We start from the raw sequence: 12,927 nt of genomic DNA, 5'->3' as shown, positions 1-12,927 counted from the left end.
GGTGAGCTGGGCGAGCACGAATGAGCGGAGAAAACGTGTTAACACTTGACAACGGGCACACACAGAAGGTTTGAATGATCACAGCGGCCAACGATCGTTTACACCAAAGCCAAAAGACGTTTACACCAACAAAACTCGTTTCCATTTTAGCTTTTTAACATAAAAATGAGATAGCCATTGAATTTTACAAAAACGATGGATGGTAATTATTGTGTGCATGTATAAAAACAAGCGTGAATGTGTGTGTGTTGTTTGGATTTTGGTTAACAGGTTGAGCGCGCAAGCAGTCTGCGAATATGGGTGAAATGCTAGGAGAGGCGGCAAGCGAAGAAGCTGTGTGTAAGAGCCGTAGAGTAGAGGTGTTAAAGAACAGTTGAATTGAGTCGGTGTTGTTGGTGTTGTTTGTGTTTCTACTGGAGAGAGGACCGTTTAAATTTTATTTCTTTTTAAAGCTGTAAGTATTTACAACAAAAGCAATAACAAATATCAAACTTGTACAAACTTCGCTGGTGCTGCTGGTTTTTGATTGTACAAAATTTTTGTTTCTCAATTTGTACGTGCGGCTTTCGGTTGTTTTTCTGATATTGTTGATTTTAATGTTTTGTTGGCATGCCAACTGCAGCAGCAACAAAAGCAAAACTAACAAGAATAACAACAACCATACCGATAATCAAAATAACCATAATGAAGCATAACAATGAGGCATCAAGACCTGCTGCTACGCGCACCAACCGGTGTTTGAGGCAGCAGCGCCGATTTCAATTTGTATTTACATTCATTCGAATGGGTTAGTCAGTATTCAAGCGCGGTCTGAGCGTGTTGTGTGGTGCGGCAAAATAAACGAACGAACGGAGCTGAATATCAGTGGCGGTGACTGCAGAGGTGGCAATAAGCAGGTTGCTTGTGCAGTTGTTAGGCAACAGTTGAGTGCAGCTGGTGGGGATTGTGGCATTGGATATCTTTATTGCGAATTTCGAAAAACGCTGAAGTGTTAAAGAACACTTTGTGACGTTGATAAAATTCCAATTAGCGAGCTCAGCACGTTTTGATAAAATTGATTAACAAGTTGTGTGGGATCTTTCACACCGAAGTGCTCAAACGATAAAATCGTACATAGATAAACGAATTAACGAACACTGTGGGATTTTCGGTGTGTGAATTGAATGAAATGTCATATGAAAAATAAAGTAATCGGATGTAAATAAAAAGTTCATGAAAGTTTTATAGAAATCAAACAGTCAACAGTCTTAAAAGCAAAGAAAATGAAAAAAACGTTTTGAATCAAAACTAAACTTACACTAAGTCAAACATTAATTTTTAACTGCTGATAACCAGCATTTAAAGCATTCGTCAAGGAAGCAGAAATAATATATCAGAAAGCCTAGAAGGCTTCCACACAAATACTCGTAGCATAAAAAAAATAGTAAAAATCGGGAAAGTCTACAAAGTCTCCAAAATTCAAAAGCGTCAAAAATTAAGTGTACACTTCTGTTATTTGATATTTTACAATTAAAAACTTCGGTAAAGAAAAAATAAATACAGTACTAAAAAGTCTACAAAGTCTCCACAAACCAAAAAATACCAAAAATTATACGAAGACTCTTACTATATTTGAAAGATAATATAAATAAAAAAGTCTGCAAAATTCCATAATTCAAAAATTGCCAAAAAATACACACAAATTCCAGTTGCTGAAATAGAAGACCAAATATTCAAAATACAACTCTATACAGAAGCTGTTCACAATTCGCCCATAGCAAAGAAGTCCTGCCAAAAAATCACCAAACACAAAGCATAGTTTTATAAAATTAAAACTCAAATTTATTTAAAATATAAGGTCTACAAGGCCACCTAAAAACATTAAAAATTCCCAGCAGACTCAAACCAAATAACTAGTAAGTTGCAGCTCGCTAGTTTCACAACCTACAAGGATCCTCTTGCTCAGTCACAAAGTCTCGAATCAACAATTTGCGTAACCTCCATCCCTATCAAAATGTCTACAATGACAATACTGCGCCGCTGCATCGATCTTCTCCTTTTCATCGTACTTATTGGAGTTGAGTTCGCCTTACACCAATGGATGCCGCCTCAAAAGCGCGGCTTCTTTTGTGGAGATGAGTCGTTGCAGTATCCGTTCAGCTCCTCGCAGACGATTGGCCTTGGCGCGCTGAGCATCATAGTGCTCGCCGTACCATTCTTCGTCATACTTGTAGTTGAACTTTTCAGGCAGCTATCTCGTAGCCGCAACAAACAGCATACATATGCAACTCAGGATGGCGCCGATGAATCCTGCCATTGTGGACGTCGTTGGAAAAATATTTACGCACACATCGGCTACTACTTGTTCGGCATCTTGATGACGCTAATCGCCACAGAGATACCTAAACGTGCTCTCGGCAGATTGCGGCCGTACTTCTTCAGTATTTGTAAGCCACGTTTAGCCGATGGCACCAACTGCGACTTTGAACGTAATCAAGGCCACTATTTCACCGAATATACGTGCGAAAGTGATGTTAGTCAAAGAATGATGGCCGAAATGGCCATGTCTTTCCCCAGTGGACACTCCTCCATCGCTTTCTATGCAATGGTCTACATAGCACTGTACTTGCAAGTGGCGCTTAGCACACGCGGCTCCAAGCTACTCAAGCATCTATTGCAATTCGGTTTTGTGATGTTGGCTTGGTATGTGGCGTTGACACGCGTCAACGATCACTGGCATCATTGGTCCGATGTGTTGGTGGGCATACTGATCGGTACGCTGTTTGCCTGGCTGGTGGCGCGTTATGTGGCCAAGTTATTCGAGGGCCGTTGCTCGTCGCCGCAATCATTGTCGGCGGCGAAAATATTGGCTCATGCGAGTCTAGCATCTGCGTCTGCGCAATCGCCGACGCCAGTACTTCCAGCGTACACATTTGGCAGTGTGCCGTATCTGCAGCACCACGGACCGAATCACGCCGCCTACGGTCAGACATACCACAATTATGGCTACGTGCCGTAAAGAGCGACTGACGGAGTGGTGGAAGAAGAAAAAGAAAAGGCAAATTGCACGAATGCAAGCAATAGTGCAAAAAACCTCGAAGTGCAGCTGAGTTGCAGTGAAAGCCGTTGCGATTTTGTTATTATTTTCATTGTTTCTTAATTTCGTGTTTAAATTTTAGTTGGCAGCGCACGCATGTGGCATTGGAATTTGCAGAGCAGAGAAACGTTTCGAACTATCTTTGGTGCATTTCTCAGTCGAATGATTTCGTTAATCGTAAATTAAATTTTATGTACTAGTTTTGGTTAATTAGATAAATTTCAATTGTATTTAGGTGCATATTTTAACTAGAAGTATTAGGCGCTTGAAATTTTGTAATAGTCACAACGTTTAGTAACATTTTGAATCGTTAAATATTATTTTCTATAAGAGTTAAAACTTGCTTTTAAAAACTTTTTGTAACTAAAATCCCATCAATTCAAAAATGAAGCTTTCAAAATCTTTCCAAAAAAATATATCACTGAATAAATTTATTTTAAGTATTGGCGCATAACAATAAAACTCGAAAACACAAAGTTTTCAATTAAATTGAAAGTCTCCAAAAAATATATCACTTAATAAATTTATTTTGAATATTGCGGCATGACAATAAAACTCGAGAATAGAAAATTTTCAATTAAATTGAAACTCTCCAAAAAAGTCTCCAAATTGAAACACCTCAAAAAGGGCAAAACTGCCAAGTGTACTCGTTAAAATTTGTTAACAATCTTTTTTCTATATAAATAATAAAAAAAACAACTGTTTATGAAAACCATTTTACCGTTATTAATTAATTAAATGTATAATTATGCATAAATGTGTATTATGTACGAGTACATAAGTATATAGGAATAGTTGATTTATCTACATATGTAAATATTTGTATGTTTGTTTGTATGACACACTTTTTTCAGCGAAATTCGCCTTTTCAAGTCGAAAAGCTTTAACAATTTAATTAAAATTAAATAAAAAGTACAATTATTATTATTTTAAACCACTTAAATGCTTTTTACTTACTATGTCTCCACTTATCGAAGCTTCACTAGGTGTTGCTAATTTTCAACTGTAACAATAAAAACAAATTCATAATATTTGCGCAAGCAATTTTGATTATTCTCGCTTATTTTGGAAACGTCAATTATGCGTAATTCATGGCAATTAACTTAGCTTCAAAGGTTCGAAGAGAGGAGCAGTGGCAGTAAATAGGAGGTGAGTGTCTGAATTATTTCACCTTTATTTGTATTTGAGCTCGACAGCTCGGGCGGTCTCTTTCTCCCGGGCAGCTACTAGTATACTGCTACGGACGCTGATTGTGGTCAATGATTGTAGCTCCTGCCGAATATGAAAGGTATAGCGGGACCCTATGGTTTGTTTGGGTACGCAGTCAGCGATTCTTTGCAAAATCACGAAGAGAATTGGTTATAAGTGCGGGCTAATGAAACGCTATTGCAACAATCATTCATGTGAAAATGGGTTGATTTTTGCGGTTCAGGAGCAATAAGCGGAGTGGCAAGGTGCTTGATTAAAGATGGAGCGTGCACTTTCCACGAATTATTTCATAAGTCATTTGCCAATCACAGACATGTTTTTAGGCGAAGCTAATAACAGGCAAAAAAGGCATCTTGGCTTCTACTTCTTTGCCACGCCTGCTGATATAGCTGGCGCTGACATTAAAAATCTGATGAATTTCATCAGCGGTCGACGCAAACATAATCATCGTTCGTAATCCGTACGCTCCTCACCATCCCAGCACCACCTCTCCCCGCCTCACCCCTTCATAATGGCATCACCAAGGACGAAACTTTCTTCGTCCAAGTGTGCCCATTCCCTGGGCAACCAGACCAACCTAACCAACCTAACCTAACCTTCATTCAAGAAGGCTTTGGTTTAAAGTAAGTAAAAGAAATCAGGCTTCCTTCAACCAGACGTGGTAAATTATAGCATTTTAAGCGATTCTTCATAAATTTATAGTTTTTCCTAATACGAAATAGATATCAGTACAGTTTGCTTATTATCTGCCTATGAATCACGGATCTGTGACTCCTTTGTGGAGACGTCTCTTAAGATAATGAAGCAGATGCGCATTACACAGCCTTTTTTGCAATATAGTCTACCATATTAAGTGTATACGATAGGTGTTAGGTTAGGTTATACTGGCTTGCCGGAGCCACCCAAAGACCTTAGGTTCATAGCGCTACCAGATCAGAGTCCTACATATTTTAGCGAAAATATCCATAGTTCAAGATGCGTGTACTGTTCGCGAATTTCATGAGTCGCTCAAGCTCCACTTCAGGGATACATTTCAGTTTTTCAAAACTGAGAGCACCCAGGTAGCATAGTCTAGTTTTCAATAGAGCCGGACAACAGCATAGGAGATGCTAATAATAGGACAGGAAGAGGTTCTGCAGGTAAGCTGATGGTTTGCTTGTAGTCTCACAGCTGACTTTGCAGCCCGATTTTCCGCGTAGAGATCAATCGATGTTAGGTCGAGGGAAACCTCAAGAGCTGCTGTTGGAGTTGATTTGAAAGGTGTGGTATGGATTAAATATAAATTCATCAGCACACCTTTAATAGAAAATTCTTAAGGAAAACGATGCGGAACCCTCACATGGGTTTTAAAAGTGAGCGAGCAAAGTATACAGCTCATATAGAGAAAGATAAGTAGGAAAATAATTTGTCGAGAAGGTAGAAAATTAGTTTTAAATTTTTTCACATCGAAATATAAAACAATAAGTGAGATTATATCAAATGTTATAATGGAGAATCAGCAAAATTACAAAATTTTCTTTTTTTCTCCTAAACTTCTGTTTTGCTTCCAAAATCACTTATCCAAAAATTTATTTGAGTTCAATGATTCCCATCTTTAGAATAATTCCCACATTCAACATAGAAGCTATTTTCACAATTTCTGGCTGCCTGCTTTTTGCATTCCAATGACACAAATGCCTTCAGCGAATTATTTGAACAGTTTTCACAGCCAGTAATTTCGTTCACTAATTGAATTTTTAAAGAAAATTTTCGATTCTTAATTACAAATTTGATTCATTTTATTATTTAGTTGTCATTATTTTGTAGCGTAAACCAATTGAATAAATATATTCAAACAGTAATTTTATTTTCATTCAGTACCTGCAGTTTTTTGTGAGGAACCCAACAAGTATTAACTGAGTGAATTGACTGCCGTATTGTTCTTGTTTTATTTATAGAAGTAACACTTGACTAAATTTCCTATTGTTTGCTGCTTAGCGCTTCACTAAGTATCATATAATATGAGTGTGTGTGTGTGTGTGTTTGTAGATGTTTCTCCGTTCATATACGCAAAGTCTATTTATATTATCTAACTCATTTGAATTAAACTACGAAAAAGTAAATAGGAAACCTGTGGAAAGAAAACCAGTATTGAGAAAGGTAACCAAGAAAGCGACTTGAAAGCAAGCGACGTATACAAAAAATTCTTTACTTGAATTATTCCTGTCTGGCTTACTGGAGACTATGTGTGAGTGTATCCTCCTTTATTGAGAATGTACAAATGTAGGCAGCTGAATGCCAGAGATGCAATTAACTAATACCAAATTGAAGGGCAAAGCTCCCGCATTGAGTTATGGCAACTTGACACCTGCTGCCCTCTATGCGGCCTGCAGTAACCGGTTCAACGCTGGCGTTTATCAGGGACGTAATACGCTGAAGATGTTTATAAAAAAGCAATTTCTGCGCTGAGGAAACTTAAAGACACAGATTTAATTTTATAAATTAAATACTTATTCTTATTTTTTATTAAAACTGGAAGATTTATTGAACAACTATTCGCCTTTTGTGATTTTATTACCAAATAAATACAAATTTCAATACAAATTCTGAAACCGTTTTGAATTCAATTGATTTTTAGTAACAAATTTGTTTTGTTGAAAGTTAAGGAAAAAATTTTAATAAAAATAAAATGTTTGATATAAAATTTTTTAGTTATTATTACAAGCCACAAGCCAAAATATACAAAAAATTATACGAAGACTCTTACTGCATTTGAAAGATACTATAAATTAAAAAGTCTGTAAAATTTCTGAGTCAAAATTTGCCAAAAGAATACACACAAATTCCAGTTGCTGAAATAGAAGACCAAACATTCAAAATACAACTCTATACAGAAGCTGTTCTCAATTTTCCAGCAAAGAAGTCGCCAAAAACACAGCAAACTTTTATAAAACAAAAACTCAAATCGAAAAAATTCAAATGAAAATAAAATTTTTAATATACAATTTTTTTAGTTATTAATTTTACTGGCAACTGAAAAAAAATTTCATGAAAAAACTTTCGGCCTTTCTGATTTTATAACCAAAAAAAAATATATTAGTAATAATTAGACATCGGATTATTATGCAAGTGCATAATTTGTTTAACATCACATGAAGTTCGCACCTAGGTAGAAACTCATCATAATAAAATATTCAATTTGCATAAAAATCCGATCTCTAGTAATAATTCTGTAAGAATATTAAATTCTATTAATTTTTAACATAACTTTTTTTTAGTTATTATAAAGGGTGGTTAAGTTTCAAAGGCCAGTGTTCGTTTTGAATAAAATACAAATTTTTTAGGAAATTATTATCATTTCTCTTTATTATGATTATATTGGTCTGGCTCAATTACGCATGGAGCAAAATATTGGCCAAATCGCCGCCGCGGCCTCGGCGGCACATCTCCATCCGATGGTCAAAATTTTCGATGACGCTGAGGCATAATTGAGGTTCTATGCCGTTAATGTGCCTAATTATCTCATCCTTTAGCTCTGAAATTGTTGCTGGCTTATCGGCGGCTTTCTTTCAAATGACCTCAAAGGAAGAAGTCCAACGATGTCAAATCACATGATCTTGGCGACCAATAGACATCGCCGCGACATGAGATTATACGGCCATCAAATTTTTCGCGCAAAAGAGCCATTGTTTCGTTAGCTGTGTGACAAGTGGCACCGTCCTGTTAAAACCACATATCGTCCACATCCATATCTTCCAATTCGGACCATAAAAAGTTCGTTATCATCTCACGATAGCGAACACTATTCACAGTAACTGCCTTACCGGCCTCATTTTGAAAAAAATGCAGACCAATGATGCCGCCGGCCCATAATCTGCACCAAACAGTCACTCTTTGTGGGTGCATTGGTTTTACGGCAATCACTCTTGGATTATTATTTGCCCAAATGCGGCAATTCTGCTTATTGACGAATCCACTGAGGGGAAAATGTGCCTCATTACTGAAGACGATTTTCTTCGAAAATTGGCCATTCACTGTTGACATTTCCTGCCACCACTCTGATCAAGAGGCTTTTTTGAGTCAATTGCACCTTGTAAGCGTGTAAATGCAAGCCCTTATGCATAATCTTCATCAACGACGAGCGTGAGAGGTGCAATTGTTGGGCACAACGACGAGTTGAGGTGGACGGCTCTTCAACCACACTATCGCAACCACACAGCAGCAATATTTTCTGCAGTACGAGCTGTACGAGCATGCACTGGTGTTTTCACATCTCCCACAGACCCGGATTGCGTAAACTTTTGCACAATTTTTCCGATTGTACTCACATTTGGACGATTAAATTAACCGAAAAAATCGCGAAGTGCGCGAAATGCATTTTGATTTGAACGCCCGTTTTCATAATATGCTTGAATAACTTTAAAGCGTTGCTCTATTATGTATCTTTCCATGATTCAAATTGAATTAGTCTGAAATTAAAAAATGTCGAATAAAATGCAAACAGAAACTTAACATTTAGGTGTGGTTCACATTCGGCATCGGCCCTTGAACTTTAACCACCCTTTATTATTTTTACTGTCGGTCGCCGTAGTCGAATCAGTTGGTGAGTGACTACCATTGGGAAGTGCACAGCTTTGAAATTCCGGACACAAAACATCAATTGATAGAACAAGTTTTTTCTAAGAGCAGTCGCACTTCAACCTTCGAGTGTATTTCTGCCATTAAAAAGCTCCTCAAAAAAAAATTCTCGCAACCACATCTTGTTTCAGAGAGATTTATCATAAATCAAGCGTTAGCGTAAATATTTTTGGAGTCTTTAACTAAATTTTTAACTTTTTTTTAGTTAAGGGGTTACATACATCCAGAATTTTCAAAAAATTGGTTTTTTTCGATATTTCGAAAGTATAATAACTTACGAATGTACTTAAAATTCATGCGGAAATTCCCAATAGGAGTATTATAGCTAGGTAGAGAGTGGTCCGCGCGCTTCTGTACCTCAAACTTGAAAATAGTTAAATTTTTTTTTAAATTTTTTTCTAATAAGGGAGAATGGGGAGTTGTGAGACGGGTTTTGTTTTTGGACCCGTATTACTCAAAATCTTAATATTCTGCATATGTCAACGATGGAATCTTTAGTCAATGAATACTCGAAGCTATTGGTATGGCGTATTTAACAAAACTACAATTTTCCTTAAAATTAAAATTGTTTATAATAATATAAAATATAATACAAAATACAAAAATGTGGGGAGTTGTGAGACACCATGGTTTAAATCAATAAAAATGAGTTATTTTAGTTGTTAGTTCTTTATTAAGATGAAAAATAAAAAAGAAAAGACAATTGTTATAAAAAAGTGTATAAAAAATGCAATGCCATCAATCTGATGATTCGCAGTGAGAACATGTATAATAACCAGTTCGTAAATTGGCGCACTTTAGGTGCACAGCTCGATCGCATACATTGCAATGAATGGAGTTTTTTCTGCTTAACTTTAAAAGCGGAAAAGCAATAAAAACTCAAATTTAACCAAAAATTTCATGATATATGTACAAACAATGCATGAATATTCCGAGGTACTTATGAAAGATGGTACTTATGTCTCACAACTCCCCACATTTGTTGTCTTACAACTCCCCAAATCGTTTTTTTTATAAATGGCCGCGTAGTCATAAACACATCGAACGTTCATGCCCAAGTGAATGTGTAAATTCAAAGCTAATAGGACAATTAATAATTTGTATATATTAACATTTGCAATTCGCTTCAACAACTGATCGAATGTATCGCAAAACAAATGATGAAAAAAACTTTCCGAGAAATTCCAAAACACAGTAACTGGAGAGACGCGTCGAATGTGTGTAAATATGACCAATGCTAGCTGAAAAGTGAGATCGCATCGAGAACAATTGTTGACACTTAAAATCGAATGTAAACAAATGAATAATGCCGAACGGTAACAATGTCTCACAACTCCCTATGTCTCACAACTCCCCATTCTCCCCTACATTTTTTTGCAATTTTTGTTTAAAATGTTTTCCTAATTTAATTATTTGGAAAAGAATTGGCTTACATATTTGTTTGATTTTCTAATAAAATTTTGAATCTTTTCCTAATTAATTTATTTTATAATAATAATGTAACATTTGATTTTATTGTGGATTGTGTTGGAAAAAATTGTATTAAATTTTTATATTTTCAATTTATACTAAAGGTTTTTTATTGTTTATTTGCCTTTCCTTCTTTTCTTTTCTTTTCTTTTCTTTTCTTTTCTTTTCTTTTCTTTTCTTTTCTTTTCTTTTCTTTTCTTTTCTTTTCTTTTCTTTTCTTTTCTTTTCTTTTCTTTTCTTTTCTTTTCTTTTCTTTTCTTTTCTTTTCTTTTCTTTTCTTTTCTTTTCTTTTCTTTTCTACTTCGTTTGAACTTCAATTAAATTTTTTCTAAGTCTTGAATTTAAAATTAGTTTAATTTTTTAAAATATTTTTTTCGCCAAAATATTAGGGATTTTTTTTTTAATTTTTAATGATAGTTTAATATTTTTCTAATTGGTTTATTTGGTAATATTATAATATTAGTATTATGTTTTGTTACGTTAATTACCAACTACTTTTCCAAAAAATTTCAGTTAAATATTTTTTGAATTTTTAACTTTTTCCTAATTAATTTATTTTTTAATAATAATAAAATATTTTAATACGAATTAATATAACTTTTAACCATGTTTTTTTTGTTTTGAAACAATTTCATTTAATTTTTTTTTTTAACTTTTCTTAATTATTTTTTTATAATATTAGTATTGAATTTTATTTTTTTTATACCAAACATTTTTCCAAAAATTTTCCAAAAAAGGTTAGTTAAATATTTTTTGAATTTTTAATAAAAATTTTAATGTTTTCTTAATATATTTATTTTTTAACAATAATACAAATATTTTTTCGAAAAAACTTTATATGAATTTTTTTTTATTTTAAAACATATTTGAAAAAATTCTAAATTTTTCCTCTTTTAATAATAACACCTTTTACATTTTTATACCAATTACTTTAATTTTATTTTAATTTTTTCGAATTTTTTTATAATTTTAATTAATTAATTTTTTTTATAATTTTAATTAATTAAATTGTATAACATTATAATTTGTTCTCCTTCTTTAATTTTCTACCGCGAGGGTCGTTTAAACTTCAATTAATTTTTAATTTAAATCTTGAGTCTAAAATTTGAAAAGAAATTCAGTTTGTTTCTAATTTTTCTTAAAATATTCTGATTTTCAGCTACGTAAAAACATTCTCAATTAACTAAATCCTTTTCCTAGTTCCCAGCTTCTTTTTAAAATAAAAAAAAATTAAATGCAACTTGCTTTTTAGTATCTTCATTTACGTACTAACTGCAATATTATAACGTCTCTGTAAATTGTAAAATATGCGTTAATAAACAAATAACAAAAAAAGTTAAACAAAATAATTTACTCAATCCATTTGAAAATTTCGCAAACACAAAATTTTAGTACAAGCATTTTAATTATTCTTAATTGGTATTAATTCTTGCGCGCGACTAGGAGGAGATAATAGAAATGTGTAGACTGTGAGTGGGTGGGTTCTCGGAATATTAATAAGATGGCAGCCAGGAAAGGATGAGCACTAAAAACAGATTTAAAAGAAAAAATTAAAATGTAGAAAAAATCGCATAAAATAATAATAATAAAGTAGTCTTTAAAAAAGAAAAAAAAGAGGAGAAAATATTAAAGAAGGCAATGACTAGTAAGACACACATAAGCCTTTTGATGCTCACTTATGCAATGACTCATGATTTGAGGTTTGAACAACTACTTTTTTTTCACCCAGCGTTTTTCCCATTGACGCAAATATGCAAAGCTACGCAACTGCCAGCAGCTATCATATTCTTTGTTTTTTGTTGTAGAAGTGGGCACGGGCCTCCAAAAATAAAAAAAAAACATGAATTGCGCCACAGCTGCAGTTCTAGTGGTGTAGGTCAGTTTCGGCGCTTATTGTTAGCTGTTGACTGCAAACATACTTACATACACACATACAGAGTCACTGACAAAGGAACTGCAGTTGTCCATATTTTGCTGCATTCACATTTTTGGAGGTACGGAAAGTCATGACGGGGATTTAAATTCTTGCTATCAAATTACTCGTAGCTTTTTTTTCATACAAATGTATTTATGGCAGAGAGGCATAAAGAAAGTAAATAAAATAAGTGGAAGTAAAAAAAATTGAAATTTGAAGCTGTCGGATCAAAGGTCTTTTAATTGTCAAACCAAAAAAAAAAACTATGCCTCTGCTTCATAAATGGGAATTTTGATTTGTTTTATTGCGCATCGTTCAATGGCATGTCCTTTGCTGTTTTATGGTAGACACCAACTTTTCACTTTTCTCTCGATTTTGTTTTTCACTGAATCTGAATTGTTTAAATTATGACAATTTTTTCCTATTTCGCCGGTTCACAACTAAACATTTTTCAGAAATATTCACCTTTGTGAAAAATTTTTGTTGAAGCAAGGCTTAGAAAGCATTGTGACGTCACAGCTGAAGTGGCATGAAATTAATACCGGATTGCCTGGAATTTATGCAGTGTTAGATAATATCGCTTAGGTGACGGTAATTATGAACTTCACTAACTGCGCCTTCATCTCCGCATATTTGCCAG

The 12,927-nt window shown here is 34.2% G+C and overlaps 1 protein-coding gene across 1 annotated transcript; it reads left to right on the top strand.

Moving 5' to 3' along the window:
• Positions 1-798: 798 nt before the first annotated feature.
• On the top strand, positions 799-4,013 carry LOC128860603 (putative phosphatidate phosphatase). The gene has a single exon (XM_054098222.1). It carries the CDS (start codon positions 1,994-1,996, stop codon positions 2,996-2,998), a length of 1,005 nt encoding a protein of 334 aa, XP_053954197.1. The 5' UTR covers positions 799-1,993; the 3' UTR covers positions 2,999-4,013.
• Positions 4,014-12,927: the final 8,914 nt, after the last annotated feature.

The sequence above is a fragment of the Anastrepha ludens genome, chromosome 4, assembly GCF_028408465.1.
Source record: "Anastrepha ludens isolate Willacy chromosome 4, idAnaLude1.1, whole genome shotgun sequence".
Classification (NCBI taxonomy): domain Eukaryota; kingdom Metazoa; phylum Arthropoda; class Insecta; order Diptera; family Tephritidae; genus Anastrepha; species Anastrepha ludens.
The sequence above is the reverse complement of the archived record's forward strand: the minus strand, read 5'-3'. Positions and strand labels throughout refer to the sequence as shown.

What these genes read in the sequence shown, in the direction of transcription:
- LOC128860603 (XM_054098222.1), top strand. Translation starts at nt 1,994, where the DNA reads ATGTCTACAATGACAATACTGCGCCGCTGCATCGATCTTCTCCTTTTC.